Below are 20,683 nucleotides of genomic sequence, written 5' to 3'. Positions count from 1 at the left end.
TTAATTTAAAATTTTGTAGATCTAATATGATAACTAGTCAAATAATCTCACCAAAAGATAAAAAGGTGAGACGGCCAAAATGGGAGTCCCTATAATGTTAAATGTGCATCTCTTTTGGCTTACGAAGATTAACTAAAAAGACAAAGGAGACTCATCACCGAATAATAGCATTGAATATGCACTTGAATCTTAAGTGAGTTTTAAAACTAATTATCAACAAGAAGACATACATGCACCGTAAGGCATCATCACTCTTTCTTGAATCTTCGTAAATTTGAACAAACTGACATATCTAATGCTCCACATAGAAGTAACAGATAAATGGAAAAGCCAGAAATGAATCATGAACCAAACCAAGATACAAGACCAGAATTTCGTAGACAAAAACTTTTCATAAAGTTTAAAGCTTCTTCAACAGAGCAATAATCTGCAAATGGCAAGCAAACATAAAGGTACATATGGAACTAATGTCTCTAACATTGTCAAGCATGTGAACCAAACACAAAAATTGGCAGAGCAGCTCTCTAATCCAATTGCAGCGTATATATATCACAGCAAGCTCTTAGTTCAATCTCTGGGCAGCTTCCTTAGCTAGAACTCTCTCCTTGGCCTTGGTCCTGGCCTGTGACTTGGAGCCCATGATACCACCACCCCACTTCTTCCTGTTCTCTTCATACTTGTCATTGAAGTTAGCCTGAAAAAGTAAACATGCATCAAGAGGAATCCTAGAAGAGCTTTACAGCAAAATGCAATGCAAACTAAACTAGTAAATAATAAAGATACCTTAATTGCCTCCAAAACTCTGCTAAACTCCATTTTGTCTTCATTCTTCACCGTTGTCAAACACAAAGCTGAAGCAGTTTTCTTATGCACGATCTGTGCACAGTCATCAATATCAGTATCTCATCGATTGGGAAGCATTAAGAATACAGACTTAGTATTACTTACCGATCCTAAACGTGCTTTCCCCTTCACAATGCAGTATGGAATTTCCATCTTTCTGCAAAGTGCAGGAAGCCAGACAACCAACTCTATTGGGTCCACATCATGAGCAATCACTACTAACTGAGCTTTGTTCTAAAAGGGCATCAATGGAAAATAGTTACTAGAAAGATCAAAAGAGATGTGCTAGAGAAAGTAGAAGAGAATTTGCAAGACCGAAACAAACCTGCTCAATAAGGTAAGTGATGTGCTTAAGCCCATACTTCACAATAATAGGTTTCTTTGTCTCGGGAGTTTTTCCTTCGGCTTCAGCTTGAGCCCTTTTGACAAGACGCTCCTTCTTTGCAGCTTTGTCCTCGGGCCTGTACTTAAGAAGCATCTTGAAAAGGTTTGTAGCTGCATTCAGAAGGCAAAGACATTGGAAAAATTCAAATCAGTATCACTGAAATAAATAACTCATGCAAGTAAAGCAAAACAAATGAGTTGAGAGATGATAAATAATGGTTACATGGCAGCAACTTAGCCTTTTAAGAATGACCACAAAAAGGTAATACTACATTTTCCCAAAACAAAGTATTTTGCCACAAAATGATCGATATATTTTCAGGATGATTTCAGGTGTTAGGTTAGCAGTGAAAAGCAAATGCAACAAAAAATTATAAATGCCCCAGTAATTTTTTACTTTCCAAAACCACAAAAAAGCACAAGTCCATTTTACAAAAGAAAATGAGAAATAAGAAATGAAGAGACAAAAATACACTGACCACAACTTAATCATTTCCCTATAGTCCAACATGATTCTATAGGCAGAGAGACAGTAAAGTCGAACATGCTGGAAAAAAACTGTCTTGAACAAATATCATTATCTGATTTGGTACAATCAAATATAACACCCCTTAAAGAAACAACACAAATGTATAGAACTAAAAATATGCAAAATGTATTATTCCATGATGAATTCCAACAAAATATAACAGTGGTAGTTTCTGAATTAACTGTACTTCTCCCCAAAAGAGCTTCTTCTAAAAGGGAAAATAATATTCTTCACAGTTTCTACTATGGACAATAATAGCTCAGTCTGCCACTTGGTTAGTTGGTTATGAACTAATAAAATAAGCCAGCCAACAGTTTAAGAGATGTGAGCCTGCAGCATAAAACATACCTACATAAAAGCTAAAACAAATAGTAATACTAAGTAGCTCGACAAAATAGTGTGAAATGAATGCACAGACCAGGTAAAAAAGTATTATCATTATTCTCAATGAAGCAGCTGCAAATACAGTGGATTGGACATAGATGATTGGTTGTCTAATTGTCAACAGCAACTAATTAACCAAAATCGCAACAGGAAAAAATTAGGAGTAGTACACTGACCGAGGTTCTTATCAAGGGTTTTGGTGAACTGGTTTAGAGCAGGAGGAACCTTCAATCGCATCTTGAGAATCCTCAACTTCCTTTGTAGAGTAACATTCCGAGGCCATCTTACATTCCTTGTTACATCCTTCTTCGGCGGCAGCGCTCCACCGATACCGAACTGCTTTGGCCGCTTCTCGAACAGTGGATTCACCACCTTCGCCTTCTCTGGCTTCTTCTTTGCTGCTACTGCAACACCCTTCTTAGGAGCCTACATTTGCCGCAAAGAAAGAAACAAAAATGTGAATACATAATCCAAAATGGAGTTGTGAAGAAGAAGGAAGTTAGCCATGGCTAAGAGCTTTACCATTTTTACTTGAGACGGCGACCGGGAAGACTAAACCCGGAGAAACAGCCTATCTTATATAAGGCCTAAAGCGAATTTGTATGGATTTGGGCCACGGACTCCTTTTAATAAGAAAAATTAGCACGACCTAGCCATTTCCGACAATCTATTTAAACAATAGCCAGTTTGAAAATTAGTTGAAAAATGGTCATATTCAATGTGGAATAAAATCTGATTATAAATATAATTAAAATTTGAAGGTATGCCTTTAGATTTAAATTTTCTCCTAATTTTTATTTTCCATGTTTTGCAAATTGTTCATTCTTTGTTTTGTCTTCAAGATGGATTTCAAAGAGATTGACTATTATTGTGAATTATGAATCACTTTTTGTTGCTTTCTTTGATTTTCGAAAAGCTTTTTCTCCGCTTATTAGGTTCTTTTCCTTGTCCCTAAATATTTTTCTTAATATTCAATCATTAGTGTGATTGCAAACTCTGGGGAAAGTGTTTGGAAGTTCTTTTTTTGTACGCTAGAAAAGTTTCTAATTAAACTCAAAATTCTATATGGTTGTGTGCCCTGAAGTACTCAACTTCTTCTGAACTGATTACCAATATCTCTAAAAGTTTCATTTACTTCGGTGGTGTTACATGACACAGTACAGACTCAGATCATGGAGCTTGAGGAGCATCCATTTAAGTGCACTATTTCAAGAAAGAACTTGTAGTGAGTAGGAATTTAAATAAAATCGCCATTTCGGTGCCATAAAAACACATACTAAACAAAAATTTTAATAAAATGTCTGATAATTCATTGTCAAGGCAAACATAAAGGTACTTGATATCTTTAACAATGTAAAGCATGTGAACCAAATACAAAACTTGGCAGAGCATCTCTCTAATTAAATTGCAGTGTATATATCACAGCAATCTCTTAGTTCAATCTCTGGGCAGCTTCCTTGGCTAGAACTCTTTCTTTGGCCTTGGTCCTGGCCTGTGACTTAGAGCCCATGATACCACCGCCCCACTTCTTCCTGTTCTCTTCGTACTTGTCGTTGAAGTTAGCCTGAAAAAGTAAACATGCATCAACAGGAATCCTAGAAGAGCTTTACGGCAAAATGCAAACCAAACTAGCCATTAATATAGATACCTTAATTGCCTCCAAAACTCTGCTGAACTCCATTTTGTCTTCATTCTTCACGGTTGTCAAACACAAGGCTGAAGCAGTTTTCTTATGCACGATCTGTGCATAGTCATCAATATCAGTATCTCATAGGTTTAGAAGCATTGAGAATACAGACTTAGTATTACTTACCGATCCTAAACGTGCTTTCCCCTTCACAATGCAGTATGGAATTTCCATCTTTCTGCAAAGTGCAGGAAGCCAGACAACCAACTCTATTGGGTCCACATCATGAGCAATCACTACTAACTGAGCTTTGTTCTAAAAGGGCATCAATGGAAAATAGTTACTAGAAAGATCAAAAGAGATGTGCTAGAGAAAGTAGAAGAGAATTTGCAAGACCGAAACAAACCTGCTCAATAAGGTAAGTGATGTGCTTAAGCCCATACTTCACAATAATAGGTTTCTTTGTCTCGGGAGTTTTTCCTTCGGCTTCAGCTTGAGCCCTTTTGACAAGACGCTCCTTCTTTGCAGCTTTGTCCTCAGGCCTGTACTTAAGAAGCATCTTGAAAAGGTTTGTAGCTGCACGTTCAAACGCAACAAAAACATTCAATTCAGTCTCACTGAAATAAGATATCTCATGAGAGTAGAACAAAACAAAAGATGAGGTGTGATCTGATAAACAATACTATCAATTTTGGTCTACTGAAGAAGTGGGAAGACATAATGGTAAAAATAAAAAAGGTAGCAGTCGCATGATAATTCAATCATATTATATTAGTAGTTACTAAGCTATATCTACTCTCCCAAAAAAAAAGTAGTTCTTCACGAGATCATATTTAATTTTGCAGCAGTGGATTCTAAAAGGGACAATAATAGCTCAGTTAGCCAGCCACATGGTTAATGAAACTACAATATGGGTTCGTCAATAGTTAATGAGCCCGAATATGTAGTACATATGCAAAAGACAAGGTGTTTACAATATTTAAACAAGATGTGACAAAATTGGAATCATAGGAATCCACAATCAAGCACAAACAACCGATCATTAAACTGCCTTCAAGTTCGTAGTGAGGCATAGTTCAAACATATATGGAAACACGTTATAGTTTCACATACAACACAGCGAGGCATAGTTCAAACATATACCACTCATTAGGTGGCCACCAGTTCCTATGAAAGTTCTGATCGATAACATGCAGCATAAAACATACTGAAATAAAAGCTAAAAAATAATAGGAAGTAGCTGGACAAAATCAAAATCGAGTGGAATGAATATATAGAGGCCAGAGATTTAGCTTTTACATTGTAAAAAAAACAAATCCTCATTCTCCATTATCGAAATGAAGCAGTTGCAAATACACTGGATCGGACATAGAGGATTAATTGTCTAATTGTTCACAAATTTACAGCAAGAGAGTATACTGACCGAGGTTCTTGTCAAGGGTTTTGGTGAACTGGTTAAGAGCTGGAGGAACCTTCAATCGCATCTTCAGAATCCTCTTCTTCCTTTGTAGGGTAACATTCCGAGGCCATCTCACATTCCTGGTTACGTCCTTCTTTGGCGGCAGAGCTCCACCGATACCGAACTGCTTTGGCCGCTTCTCGAATAGTGGATTCACCACCTTAGCCTTCTCCGGTTTCTTCTTTGATGCTACTGCAACACCCTTCTTTGGAGCCTACAGAAATAAAGGAAAAAATACGTAAACACAAGTTCAAAAAAATGAATAGTAAAGAGAAAATGTAACCATGGCAAAGAACATACCATTTTTTTTCTCTCGAGTCTGCGACGATCTGATGAACAAACCCTAGATGGAGAAGAAGACACTGATATACAGAGACGGATGTTTATGAGTTTTTTAGGGTTTAAGATGTGTGCGCCGCTACTTAACTGGGCCTTTACTGAACTTTTGTGAATTTGGGCCTGAACACCTTTTAATAAGAAGAAACAAAAGAAGGAATTTTCACGGCTGGCCATTTCGTTTCCTCTAATTAAACAAATAGCCCATCACTTTTCAAAATAGTTAGAAAATAATATAGTTCCAATTTAAGTGTCTTAGTTTTATTGGTTATACAGTTTTAGAACAATATATGACTTTTAAATTTTAGAATTATTAAATTAAAGATGTGTGTAGTAACTTAAATTTTATGGTCTTAAACTTGTTACGAGAATGTTGCAATTGAAAAACTTATAAAAAACCAGGTTATAACTCAATCACCACTCAATTTTTCACAAGTTTAAAATTCTTTGTTTGTTTTACTATAATTTGTTAAGTGCCTATTAATTTTTTTCTTATATTTAAAGCTATATATAACATATCAAACTTAAAAAAAAATTAGCAAATTTTTTCATATATTAACTCAGTTTTAGATAAGTTGAATCGAACGAATTAAAATGACTTGAATTAAGAACTAAGCAAATCATTAGTTAATCCGTCCAAACCTAAATAGATTAGGTGAATTGTGATTTTGTCACCTCTATATTAATGCATGTTAAAATTGTTGTAAAACTTAAGGACAAAAGAACAATATAAAGAGGAAGAGAAGAAGACTATAAGACAAGAGGAACAATATAGACTAACATTCTTTCTTTCAAGTGTATTCAACATTATTCTCAACACCACTATTTATAGGATTACATTGAGGAATACCAAAAGGTGTCATAAACATTACATTAAACCTTGAGAATTACTACCCATTAAGGAGGAAATAAACCTAGGAGTTATGGTCATCCAATTAACCATATTATCAACAACATTACTACCAATAAAGGGTGAAATTAACCTAGGAGTTATGGTCATCCATTTGACCACATTATCAACAACATTACTACTCATAAAGGAGGGAAATTAACCAAGGAGTTATGGTCATCCATTTAACCACCAAAATGATTTACAACACTCCCCCTTGGATGACTATTGATAGATAATATGCCTCGTTAAAACCTTACTAAGAAAAAAAAATCCTATGGAAAAAAGAAAAATCTTAGTGAAGGACAAAAGAGTACACATATCTTGTAATACGCTTTGTTTGCTGCCTCGTTAAAAACCTTGCCAGGAAAACCCATTGGGATAAAACCTAGGTCAAGGGAAAAAGAGTGCAGCGCGTAGTTTACTCCCCCTGTTGCGAACATTATTTAACTTCTTGGAGACGACGCATTCCAATCTTGAATACCAACTTTTCAAATGTTGAGGTTGGTAGTGCTTTAGTGAAAAGATCCGCTAAATTATCAACTGAGCGAATTTGTTGAACATTTATTTCACTTTTTTTCTCAAGATCATGAGTGAAAAAGAATTTTGGTGAAATGTGTTTTGTTCTATCTCCTTTAATATATCCTCCCTTCAGTTGAGCTATACATGCAGCATTGTCTTCGTATAATGTAGTTGGAATATCTTTTTCCATAGAAAAACCACACATTTCTTGAATATGTTGAGTCATTGATCTCAACCAAACACATTCCCGACTCGCTTCATGGATGGCTATTATTTCGGCATGATTTGAAGAAGTAGCAGCTAATGTTTGCTTCATTGAACGCCAAGATATAGCTGTGCCTCCATATGTAAATAAATAGCCTGTCTGAGATCGAGCTTTATGTGGATCAGACAAATATCCAGCATCTGCATAACCAATCATTTCTGACTTGGATTTATTAGAATAAAATAATCCCATATCAATGGTTCCCTGAAGATATCTTAATATATGTTTGACTCCATTCCAATGTCTCTTTGTTGGAGACGAGCTGAATCTTGCCAATAAACTTACTGCAAAACAGATATCTGGTCGAGTATTATTAGCAAGATACATAAGCGCCCCAATGGCACTAAGATATGGAGTTTCATTGCCAAGAAGCTTTTCATCATTTTCTTGAGGTCGAAATGGATCTTTATGTATGTCAAGCGATCTCACAACCATCGGGGTACTCAATGGATGTGATTTATCCATGTAAAATCGCTTTAAAACCTTTTCTGTGTATGTTGATTGATGAACAAATATTCCATTTTTCAAATGCTCAATCTGTAGGCCAAGACAAAATTTTGTCTTACCAAGATCTTTCATTTCAAATTCTTTTGTTAAACACTCAACGGCTTTTGAAAGCTCTTTAGGAGTGCCAATGATATTTAAATCATCAACATATACAGCTATTATAACAAAATCAGATCCAGACCTTTTTATAAAAACACAAGGACAAATAGGGTCATTTCTATACCCTTCCTTTAGCAAATATTGGCTAAGACGATTGTACCACATTCGCCCTGATTGTTTCAATCCATATAAGGATTTTTGAAGCCTTATCGAACAATTTTCTTGCGAATTTTTATATGCGTCAGGCACATTGTATGCTTCAGGAACTTTCATGAAAATATCGTGGTTCAATGAGCCATATAAATAGGTTGTGACAACATCCATTAGACGCATTTCAAGCTTTTCATGAACTGCCAGATTTATTAGATACCTGAAGGTAATTGCATCCACCACTGGAGAATATGTCTCCACATAATCAATGTCAGGCCTTTGCGAAAAACCTTGTGCCACAAGTCGTGCTTTATATCTGACGACTTCACTTTTTTCATTTCGTTTTCGCACAAAAACCCATTTGTACCCCACTGGCTTGACACCTTCAGGTGTTTGGACTATTGGTCCAAAAACTTCACGTTTTTCAAGTGAAGTCAATTCCGCTTGAATTGCTTCCTTCCATTTTGGCCAATCATTTCTCTGTCTACATTCATTGACAGATTTTGGTTCAAAATCCTCACCATGTTGCATTATTTCAGCAACAACATTATAAGCAAAAATATTGTCCACCACAATACTATTTCGATTCCACATTTTTCTCGTCGAGACATAACTTATTGAGATTTCTTCATTCTCATTATTTTCAGTTATTTGAACCTTCTTTGTGGTCTTATCATTTGTTATGTCTCGGGGCTCTTCTTGAGCAATTTCCTCTATGGTATGATCTTCATGATCATTTGTTCCTCTTTTTTTTTGAGGATTTTTATCTTTTGAACCAATTGGCCTACCACGTTTTAAACGTGATTTAGACTCATTTGCTTTAACAATTTGTCCTATCGGGACATCAACTCGAACTGGAGCATTTGCAGCTGGAATATAAGATTTAGTAACCCTTGGAAGGTTAGTAAATGCATCTGGCAATTGATTTGCAACATTTTGCAAATAAATCATCTTTTTAACCTCTTGCTCACATTGACTTGTTCGAGGATCCAAATGATATAGAGATAATGAATTTCAATCTATCTCTTTTTCCAACTGTTTATGTTCTCCCCCTAATGTTGGGTATACTGATTCATCAAAATGACAATCAGCAAACCTTGCCGTAAATATATCTCCTGTCATAGGTTCCAAATATTTGATAATAGAAGGAGATTCATACCCAACATACACTCCCAACCTTCTTTGGGGACCCATCTTTGTGCGTAGCGGTGGGGCAATTGGAACGTATACCGCGCACCCAAAAATTCTAAGATGGGAAATATTTGGCTCATGACCAAAAACCAACTGTAATGGAGAGAATTCATGATAACTAGTTGGTCTTATGCGCACCAATGCTGCTGCATGCAAAATAGCATGTCCCCATATTGAAACAGGCAACTTTCTCCTCATTAACAATGGTCTAGCTATCAATTGGAGACGCTTAATCAAAGATTCCGCTAGACCATTTTGAGTGTGAACATGAGCAACTGGATGTTCAATTGTTATTCCAGTGGACAAACAATAATCATTAAAGGCCTGCGATGTAAACTCACCAGCATTATCAAGACGAATTGTCTTTATTGCATAATCTGGAAATTGTGCTCTTAATCTTATTATTTGAGCCAACAACCTCGCAAAAGCCATATTGCGAGTTGATAATAAGCACACATGTGACCATCTTGTAGATGCATCTATCAAGACCATATAATATTTAAATGGCCCACATGGAGGGTGAATTGGCCCACATATATCACCATGTATACGTTCCAAAAATGCAGGGGTTTCAATCCCAACCTTAGCTGCTGATGGTTTAATAACCAATTTTCCTTGAGAACAAGCAACACAAGAGAATTTCTTTGAATGAAGAATTTTCTGATTCTTCAAAGTATGCCCATGTGAATTCTCAATAATTTTGCGCATCATATTATAACCGGGATGGCCCAACCGGTCATGCCAAATGATAAAATCATTAGAATTAGAAAGCCCTTTGTTTACTATGGCATGTGATTCAACCATACTGATACTTGTATGGTACAATCCAGAAGAAAATGCGGGTAATTTTTCATGTACATATTTTTGCCCCAATTTTATTGTAGTAATATAAAGGTATTCAACCTTTCCTTCATTGGCAGTCTCAACATGATAGCCATTTTGGCGAATAACCTTGAAACTTAATAAGTTTCTTTGAGACTTACTACAGTACAATGCATTTTCAATAGTTAATATCGTTCCCCCAGGTAGTAGTAAGGCCGCTCTTCCAGAGCCCTCAATTAATTTTGCACTACCAGATATTGTATTAACATAAGCTTTTTTCACAATCAAAGTAGAGAAATATTTCTTTTCTCTTAAAATAGTGTGAGTTGTAGCACTATCAAGAAGACACATATCTACATTACTCATCTTGAACCAATTGAAGATTGGGGAATTTTATTTATCTTCATAAAATAAAAGTACATCATAAGAAATATGAAAAATCAACAACTTTGCAAGAAAATAAAAGTACTTTTTTTTTTCTGAATATAAAAACAACATAAGTAAAAACATAACAATAAAAAAACACATAAATAAAACAACATAATTATTTTCCCCAATCAAATGATCAAACATTAATTTTGATCTCCAAAGAAGTCTTCAACTTCCAAATGAGTAATATCATCAAGGTCACCAAAATCATCATCTTTTAAAGCCAAAATTTGCTTCAATATTGTCATCATATTTTTGTGAAGGCCCTGCCTTGGCATCATTTTTATAAGTCAAGTGTGACTCCACCCTAGCATTAGAAGAAGATGCACCATTTTTATTTCCTTTTCTTTTCAAGGAATCTTGATAAAGCCTAACAAAATGCTCAGCTGCTCGACATTCATTCTTCCAATGCCCTTTCAAGCCACAACGATGACAATTGCCTCTTGAAGGATTGCTTTGAGAACCCATATTGTTCTCCCTTTTGTGGCGACCACCACCACGACGATTATTATATCGTCCTCTGCCATTGCCACGTCCACGCACATTATTTTGGCCTTGATTTTTATTTTGTCTTCTTTCAGACTGGCCATGTGCTTCAACCTCATTTGCTTCCGGTAACGGAGCAGTTCCCGTGGGACGGGCCTCATGATTTTTCAATAAAAGAGTATTATGTTGCTCAGCCACAAGAAGGCATGAGATCAACTCAGAATACTTTTTGAATCCCCTTTCACGGTATTGCTGCTGTAATACCAAATTTGAGGCATGAAAAGTTGTGAGAGTCTTTTCCAACATGTCCTCATCTTTTATATCTTCCCCACATAATTTTAATTGGGAAGTAATTTTGTATACAGCAGAATTATATTCATATATAGTTTTAAAATCTTGTAACCGCAAGTGAATCCATTCATAACGAGCCCTTGGCAATACCGTTGCCTTAAGGTGGTCATACCTTTCCTTCAAACCAGTCCACAATTCAAGTGGATCTTTCACCGTAAGGTATTCAACCTTCAATCCTTCATCCAGATGATGACGAAGGAAAATCATTGCCTTTGCTTTGTCCTGACTCGACGTTGTATTACCATTGGTAATAGTGGCACCAAGACCTTTAGCGTCAAGGTGAATTTCAGCGTCGAGTACCCATGACAAGTAATTATTTCCAGAAATGTCAAGTGCCACGAACTCAAGCTTTGATAAGTTCGACATGATAAAACAGAAGCTTAACTTGGAAAAATCGAAATGATATTAGAGTTTCGTGCTGATAACGTGTTGTAAAACTTAAGGACAAAAGAACAATATAAAGAGGAAGAGAAGAAGACTATAAGACAAGAGGAACAATATAGACTAACATTCTTTCTTTCAAGTGTATTCAACATTATTCTCAACACCACTATTTATAGGATTACATTGAGGAATACCAAAAAGTGTCATAAACATTACATTAAACCTTGAGAATTACTACCCATTAAGGAGGAAATAAACCTAGGAGTTATGGTCATCCAATTAACCATATTATCAACAACATTACTACCAATAAAGGATGAAATTAACCTAGGAGTTATGGTCATCCATTTGACCACATTATCAACAACATTACTACTCATAAAGGAGGGAAATTAACCAAGGAGTTATGGTCATCCATTTAACCACCAAAATGATTTACAACAAAAATAATTTTATTAGGAATAATTACACAGAATGACCATTAAGTCAAAATTTCCTTTACAAAATAGGCCAATTACTGTTTATTACTGATTTACCCCTTCGACCGAAGTCATTTTGTTTCGGTATACCAAATATTTATGATGTAATTATTAAACACAATTTTGGTTTAATTCAATAACGATTCACGTATATTGTTTAATTAATATAGTCATTTTAATGTAGGTTCCATTCCATGTATATCACTTGTATCAAAACAAAGAATACGTCTCATCTCTCCCACATTTTCTCCTCATTTCATACATCAAAATCAGTTTTCTCTCCTCTCTTTCATTCTCTGATTTTTCGTCTAATTTTACTCATCGATATCTAATTTGAAATTTTAAAATTTGCGTTTTCCCTTCAAATTGTGCTCCCCGCAATTTCAGAATTCAAAAAGTCGAGATACGAATGAATGATGTTGATTCTGAAACGTAGTACGACGATGTTGTTGAACAATTAGAGGTATTTGTAAAATTTTAATTTTTCATTTTATATCGTTTATAAATTTTAATATGTTTGTACTGATTTAAAATCGCATTCATATAAATTGTTGTTTCATTAGTGTTGTGCACAAATTTGTATATGATTTTAGGGAATTGTATTTGTATTTCTCTACTTCTTTTGGTGGTCTTGTATTTAGGAATTTATCATTCTAACTAGAAACTAGATATTGGTAACTGAATGCGTGTCTGATTGGATTATTTAAAGTTTAACTTATCGTAAATGTGAACCACTTCGAGTGTGATATATTAAATATAAAAAAAAACTCATATCTAAATTTTGAAACTGTTTAAAGAAGATTTGAATTGGATGTCCACTAAAATCCTCCATCGAAAAGTTTTGAAACTCAAATTTTAAAATTCGGTCACAAATGTGAGCAAAACAATGATAAAGAAAACTAATTATTTTATTAAGTACTTTTCCACCTTATACATATCATGGCCCTACATTTATTATGTAAACTCTGTATTAAAATTATACTAAAAGAGAACTAAACGGAAACAAAAAACTAGAAGTATAGTTGTCATTATTGAAGTAGTAATTTCCTGTGATGGGAAAACACACTTAGCAGTAATCATTATTGTTCTTGCATTTGGATGCACAACCTTCAAGTTTCTCTGCTTCTGCAAAATATATATACAAAAATAAATTAATACTAACGACGTATATTACTTAATAGGAACAATATGGGTTCACGTGCATCAATGCTCCTTTCTCAGACATGTATAACAATATATATAATGTGATAATCCATGAAATTGCACTAATATTGTAGAAAATCAAGGCATATCTAAGTAGAAGAAAGTGGGTTCACCTACACCTATGCATTCTTTCTTAGACCATATTTAATATACGATATGTGTGCATTCAATATCAAAAGTGTTACTCTTATGTCATACAGTCAGAGAGATAGATAAACTATTTTCGATAAATCTCTCCTCTGCTTAAAATAAAACGTTTTGTAAGAGAAGATGGATATGCATACCATTCTTGTAGTCAAGACAACGATCAAGAATGCATCGAACATCGCAATGGCGGACTTCAGATGAAAGCATAGGTGGTGGTGGAATGCAGTGAAGTGGGCAGAATTTGAGGCAGGAAGCAGAGGGAATGCCAACTTTTTTGCAATCTTTCATGCAATGTTTTATGCATTTCACCTCCATAAGATTAGCCATAATCAAATCCCCTTCAAATATGACCATCAATGTTAGCACTAGGGTTAGCCATTTCATTGCCATGTCTATAAATTATGTAAAAATGCTGTACTTAGTAATATTTCTATGCTTATACTTTAGGCAATGCATATATATAGTGTTTTTTATATGTGAAAAAAATGTGAAGTTTTGGTTTTGGTTTTTGGTTAGTTCATTTGCTCAACATGAGTTGGGGTAGGTGCAAATACACTTATGTTGTGCTATACCTACTTTTTCTTCCTAATTGTTACCTATGGTTTGATCATGTAACATTCATAATGACTATGAAAATCACACTTCATTAATAGCCAAAACATCTGATCAACTACAGTAGCATGACTCTTTTTTTTTTCTTCAGTTTTTAGTGTCCCAATTAGAGGATTTGTTATTATTTTACAAGAGTGTAAAAATTTTGGTATGTCTGAATATTACTTATTAGTACTCCTATTATTTGGTTTTAACAAAAATAGAAAGATTAATTAAAGGAAAAACTAATATAATTCACAAGTGTGGCTGAGTTGGTGCATGTGGTATCCCATAAGGGTGGTAGAGATGAATTCCCAGCTCTGTCAATGTCTTCTCAGTTAAGCTCATCACAACGAACATGCATAATGAAATTTCCAGCTCACGTGTAATTTGCAAGCTATGGCACGAGAGTAGACATACTCGGTATGTTTCCTCGAGGGTTCCAAAAGAAAAACTCACTAACATAAAAGGAAGATTTTCTATAAATACCTGAAGTGTATACTGTGCAGTTAAGTCATTGTGGAATATTGAAGTGGGTTGAATTTTCCCATGAATAACCACGTGAAATGCCAAACAGAGAAAGATATTTCTGGTAGAAAGTTATGGACTGTTAAACAACTCTGGCTACAATCTTTTTATATCCATAAGCAAGTAATGCATAAAAAGAAAAAGGAAGCCAACGCACCCAAGTACATTGTAATACATCCGGGGTCATAAATTCCATTTTTACATGGAGAAGGAAAAAGTGGAAAGATCAAATGGCAATGATAGGTAAATTATCAGAGTGAACATTATACAAGTATACACAGGGTACAAGGATAACATCAGGCATCAGCACTTAGTGCCTACTTCAGCTCGCGAATGATAGCAATTCACTACTTAAGCTTAAGAAGTTACCAGAACCAGGCAGGACCATTCTTGTTGTATAAAACAGAGTTTGATCATATCTGGTACTGCATATTCGTTCAAATCATCTGGGATAACTGCGGGATCATATCTCCTATGTGCCCATGTCCTTTTGTATTCAAAATTCTGAAGTCCTTTGGCATCCTTATTTAGATTTTACCTGAAATACTCTGTCATACCAAATTGAGTGAAGGATCATGTGAAACAAGTCGTACCTTACAGGATTTTTGTGCCAAAGGAAATACTGTTGAACAATCTTCAGCCTACGCTGCATCTTCATGTACTTCTCCTCGGGAATTGAAAGGAGGATGTTTCTCAAGTCTGGAACATCTTTCTCCAAAACAAAGACAGAAAATGATTCCCAGTCGAAAACTTCAAAGAAAGGCGGCACGTAATTATCTGATATGATCACAGGTACACAGTCATAGTGTATGGACTCCACAACTCTTGGAGTATGGACTTCATAACCCCTTGCACAGATGCAATATTTGCTGCTTTTCATGAGTTCCCTATATTTTGCTTTACCCTCAGGATCACGAGGCATAGGCCCAAAAATCTTCATATCAGGTTCTTTCTCACTCCAATGTTGCAATAATATAGGACGGAGATAACCATGAATACCTCCAGCAAAAAAGGCAAGCACAGGTCTTGCTGAAGGAGGATTTCCTCCCAAATCTTTGAGCGGGTCTTCAGCTGAACGAACATAGGTTACTGGCAGAGAGACATCCTTCCCTATCTTGAAGCCTCCAGCTATATTTGAATTGCAGAGGACTCTAACACAGGTTTCCATGTTCTTCCTCGTGAGTCGGGGTGCCTATAACGTACTTTTACTTTAGTAAAAGAATGATAGATGGACACCTCACAGCAACATAAAGTGTTGAAGGTGATAGTACTCCAGATTTGTAAAAAAGGACGCCATCCAAGTTGCAGATTCAGAAAACATCCGATAATTCTTCAAAACTCTACGTTTTTCCAAAGAAATGAAAGAATAAAAAACACAACTATATATATGCCTGGATTATAAACTTATTATTGAAAAGGAAAAAAACTACTTCATTCTTTCACTTCCCTTAAGTTGGCAGAAAGAGGTTTCTGGGGAGAATGAGTAGATTGACACAATTAGACTGCCGAAGCACTATGGAACGCAACATTCGCAATGGAATAGAGTTCAAGAAAAAGCATACCCAATCATGACAAGCAACAAAAATATGATCAGCTCCTCTGCTTCTATTCCAGAAATGATATTTTCTAGAAATTCTTCCAATGTAATTGCTCAGATGATTTTCCAAATCTTTCTGATGAGTAAAGTTTTGTTTTGATAGAGCTTCTCGTAGCTTCAAAGAACTAAAAGGCAAATAAAATAAGTGAGCCCTTTTGGGATCTTTCACAAGAAACTGTTTGTTCTTCTCCATCAGTTTCATGAACCACCCCTCAGAAGCGTAGATACCTCGCATATACGGCTGATGAAATATTGGTTTTTCCCCTTCTTTATAAACATAAACTTTAAGGACACGTTCCATCAGCTCATAGCTCCTGCAAAAGGATCAAACAATTCAACATCTAGAACATACTTTTCCCCAAAATAAGGTCGAGTATTTGACTCGATCACTATGAGAGTACAAATTGAAACTGTCTTTCAATTTTCAATAGTGTCTCACAATCTCATACCAACAAATGCAAAAACTCTAATCATTGACCACCAGATACCACCTCCAACAGGTGGGTAACTTGAAACAAAACTAAGCAGAAAAGAATGTAACAGTACAATTAGTCAGCTCATGGAACTAAGTTTAAAGCAAATAAGTATATAGTTGTACTTGAAAACGGAGATACTATTTTCTTAGGCTTTAATATTCAAGTAATTGCTCTTCTTAACAGTATACATCTGGAAAAAAAAAATCACATATTTTGGCATGGAGGAATCAATTTTCCCAGCTGATAAACTTTTCTCAAGCTTTTCCTATCTCTGCCAAATCAATACAACAACTCACCCAGTAATCAGTATAGTCCCTCAAGTGGGTCTTGGGAGGGTATGTGTACGCAGCCTTACCCTACCTTGCCAAGGTAGAGAGACTGTTTTTCATGGGCCTTCAGCCTAAATAATGCATATATAAAAAAACAATATGAAAAGGAATGACAGTAGCAAAGAAGAAACCATGCTGAAAATAAGGGAGAAAAGAACCGTACCAATAACAAATAATACGATGACCTAAGCAAAAGGTAATAAAAACAACATGTAAGACAAAACAATGTAATAGCTATATTACATTATACTGCAGCAGCAGGAAGACTCTAGATTTGACCACATGAGTTGCAATTACATCAACTCCAATAAAGCATCTCACAATACATTAAAGTATGAACACATTGATATAAGTGTTTACTACAAGAATCAAAATCAAATCCAATTACCTCCTAAACTTGGAATAATTTCGAAAGATAGATGAATGTTCAGGAATGTTTCTAATTATCGGAGCATTTTCAATCTGAACCTTTGCATATCGGAGTTCCCCTTCACGTGCAGAACGCCATTGTGATCTCTACAACCAACAACTCAAGCAGTTAGATAACAAAAATGAATTGGTAATTAATCTCCACTCAAGTTAGAATTGACATCTACGGTCATACCACTAAACTAATACTAGAGTTCTGCTGCACTAAAGTGTTCATGTAGGAGATTGATGCTGGTCTTCTTCTCTTACTGTTGATACCAGCTGGTATGATATTAGATTTGGAACTTGTTGCCTCATTTTCCATTAACGACGACGTCTTATTACCGGTATCTACAATCACATTCTCCCGACCACTTGAACGAGCTGCAGGTGACTTAACCTGCAAAATCTGAGCCGATTCATTCCTCATTTTCCCTAGACTTGAATATGTACTTACATTCAAGTAAAACCCTATAGTTGAATTTGCATTCAATCTCTTTCCAAGATAACTACTGTTGCCCAATTTCTGAAACCCTAACACTGAATCAACTTCCACATTACTCCTCTTTTCATCAGTGGCCAAATCAGTTTCAGCTTCGACCCCAAATCCATCCACATTAGATAGAAGAGATATGTAATTTTCATATGGAAGTGCTAGTAATTGTGATATCAGCACAACAACAGCTATAACAATTCCAAAAATTGATAACAATTTTTTGACGCTATGAACACAGCATAACCTTTGAAATTGAAGTTCAATCCCCATCTAACAAAAATATATGGAATTAGCAAAAGCCCCAGTAGCTTGCAGGGAGTCTTCGTCACCACTATTCAGAATTAACAAACAAAATAGTACCAAATAATTGAGAAATAAACATGAAAACCATAAAAATAGTAACCCATTTGAAGCACAAAATGTCAAAGAACAAATAATTACTACAGAAAAGAATAGGAGCTTCAGCCCAGCTATGGAGATTTAAGTTACTGTACAGAGAAATTAGTCATTTGATGCCGACAATATACGTCAACAAATATATCATTAATACAATTAAAGCATGATGAAAGAAAAATATAAATGATAGCAAAATTAACCATTTAAAAAAAAAAGTTAAAGTATTTTTCTAAATTCAATAAAATAAAATTTTATAAATATTAATTAAATTAATATAATAGTAGCGAGTAAAATCAATTCTTTGTCCTCCTATATGCATTAAAGTTTATTAAATGGAAAAGTGTTTTAAATTACTAATGTTTGGTTGATAATTTAAAATTTTATATGATTAATATCTATCTATATATAAAAGGAGAAGAAAAACAGCATATGTGTCAGCGCCACAATTAATCTTGAAATTTAAGTATTTAAAAATTAAGTTTAAAAAGATATATGACTTTTTAAAAAAATATATAAAATAAAAACATGTCAGCAAATTCTATCCACATTTTCACATTGCTAAAGAATAGGATTTGATTAACTAATAAGCAATTTATTTTAAGTTTTAAATTTTAAGCAACTCAGTTATCTATTTTTGAAATACATTTAAAAAATAAAAACTTCCTATTCAACCGAATTGAAACTTCCTTACTATTTTAAAATTCTAATTTAAAATTCTTTTAAATTAACCGAAACTTCCTTACTATTTTGAATTGAATTCATGGGTACATGTTTTTTATTTTTAATTCTTTTTAAAGTTTCCATGAAAATTGTTTTAAATTTGAATTTTGAAATTTCCTACTTTAAGATACAACTTAAAAATAAAAGGTAAATTATAATTTGGATAAGAATGAATTTAAATTGCATATTGGTTGGTTTCCACGAAAATTGTTTTTTCTATTTGAATTTTAAAATTTCCAATTTTGAAATATAATTTAAAAATAAAAGTGTAAATTGTTCAATATTAATAATAATAATAATAATAATAATAATAATAATAATAATAATAATAATAATAGTAATAGTAATAATAATAATAAAAAATAATAATAATAATAGTAATAATAATAATAATAATAATAATAATAATTAAAAAATAATAATAATAATAATAATAATAATAATTTGGATAACTGTGGATTTGTAACTGATTAATATATGATAAAAAATTTAATTAAAATTAATTTTTTAAAACATCTATAGGTGATAGTGTTTTTAAAATTTTAAAATATTAAGTAGTTAATTATCTTTAATTATATTAAATAATAATCCAATTACAATCTATCTATATATAAAAGGATAAGAAAAAGTGCCACATGTTAGCACCACACTAAATCAGATTTTTTTAAAATTAAAATTAATTATGTGTATGTATTTATTTTTAAAAAAAACTCTAACGTTGTGGTCCTTTTTTTGTGGAAATGTATATTTTAAATTTTAACCATCTTTCCACAATCTCCTCATTTAAAGAAAACAAAAATGTAGATAATAATAATAATAATAATAATAATAATATATATATAGATATACTCCATAATTTATCTGTATATTATAAAAATCGGAAAAAAAACTTACCACAAAAAAGAACTAAATTAAAATCTAAAAATGTAAAAATAAAAATATTTTTTTAAATAAACCCGTAAAAAACATAAGTCATCAAATATTGAAAATAAAAACTTATAAATAAAAATAATTGTTATATATTTTTAACACGTTTTGGACTCTTAAAAAAATTATAAATGTTTATTGTCAGCACTACCAAAAAAACAAATTTTGTAAATTATTAAAATTAATTGGAATTCTAAAAATAAAAATAGAAATTTCAAACACTAAAAAGAAAATTAAAAATTAAAATTAATTTTTTTTTGAAAAAAAAAAAGTTCAACGTTGTGGTGCTTTTTTTGGAAAGGTATTTTTTAAATTGAACCATCTAACTGCACATTTTTTATTTAATAATAGTGAAAAAATAAGAAATAAAAAAATATTTTAACTGCACATTAACTTCCCACTTCTATCCTAAAATAAAAGGAGTGGTTAGTGATAAAATATTCAAACAAACGGATAGTTCTTCCCCAATCAACGTAATTGTTTTCCAAAAATTTCTTTATCCTTCTTAAAAAAAGGCACAAATTTATTATCATAATCGAGTCAAGAAAAAATGATCGAGAAAAATCAAGAGAAGTTGAACAATTAAGTGAGCAATTCATATCTCAAGAAAGAGGAGTTCATTGGAAACTATGGTACTGAACAAACTTTGTGGTAATTATGGGAAAATCTCACTTTTTTTATTTTTTGAGGCCTATGTGTTTTTTCTTCCTATTTTGTTAGGAAATATGT

General features: G+C 33.6%; 3 protein-coding genes across 6 annotated transcripts in view; all 3 read right to left on the bottom strand.

The window, feature by feature from the left end:
- Window positions 1-380: 380 nt before the first annotated feature.
- LOC125830656 (60S ribosomal protein L7a-2-like) overlaps window positions 381-20,683 on the bottom strand; it is a 431,324-nt gene continuing 411,021 nt past the window's right edge. The window contains exons 2-7 of one of the 4 annotated variants that reach the window (XM_049509844.1): window positions 5,387-5,440; window positions 2,317-2,512; window positions 1,169-1,338; window positions 949-1,077; window positions 784-876; window positions 381-694 (exon numbers count right to left, since the gene is read on the bottom strand). In XM_049509844.1, coding sequence (XP_049365801.1) covers window positions 563-694; window positions 784-876; window positions 949-1,077; window positions 1,169-1,338; window positions 2,317-2,512; window positions 5,387-5,440 — 774 coding nt within the window. In that variant the 3' untranslated portion in view covers window positions 381-562. Of the gene's footprint in view, window positions 695-783; window positions 877-948; window positions 1,078-1,168; window positions 1,339-2,316; window positions 2,567-2,662; window positions 2,682-3,431; window positions 3,705-3,788; window positions 3,882-3,953; window positions 4,083-4,173; window positions 4,344-5,190; window positions 5,441-5,526; window positions 5,534-20,683 lie in introns of those variants that run through there. The other 3 variants (XM_049509852.1, XM_049509848.1, XM_049509840.1) reach the window with 3 other exon arrangements.
- LOC125830717 (protein TAP1-like) lies at window positions 13,027-13,894 on the bottom strand. Its single transcript, XM_049509892.1, has 2 exons — window positions 13,624-13,894; window positions 13,027-13,261 (listed from the first exon to the last, which is right to left on the bottom strand). The coding sequence occupies exons 1-2, from the start codon at window positions 13,874-13,876 to the stop codon at window positions 13,203-13,205; spliced, it is 312 nt and encodes a 103-aa protein (XP_049365849.1). The 5' UTR covers window positions 13,877-13,894; the 3' UTR covers window positions 13,027-13,202.
- LOC125830561 (probable glycosyltransferase At3g07620) lies at window positions 14,789-18,511 on the bottom strand. The gene is made up of 4 exons (XM_049509748.1): window positions 17,612-18,511; window positions 17,396-17,523; window positions 16,168-16,516; window positions 14,789-15,797 (listed from the first exon to the last, which is right to left on the bottom strand). Exons 1-4 carry the CDS (start codon window positions 18,179-18,181, stop codon window positions 15,129-15,131), a joined length of 1,716 nt encoding a protein of 571 aa, XP_049365705.1. The 5' UTR covers window positions 18,182-18,511; the 3' UTR covers window positions 14,789-15,128.

This window comes from Solanum verrucosum, unplaced genomic scaffold, assembly GCF_900185275.1.
Source record: "Solanum verrucosum unplaced genomic scaffold, falcon-dt-bn FXZP01000102.1, whole genome shotgun sequence".
Lineage (NCBI taxonomy): Eukaryota > Viridiplantae > Streptophyta > Magnoliopsida > Solanales > Solanaceae > Solanum > Solanum verrucosum.
This window is presented reverse-complemented; position numbering and strand designations above follow the sequence as displayed.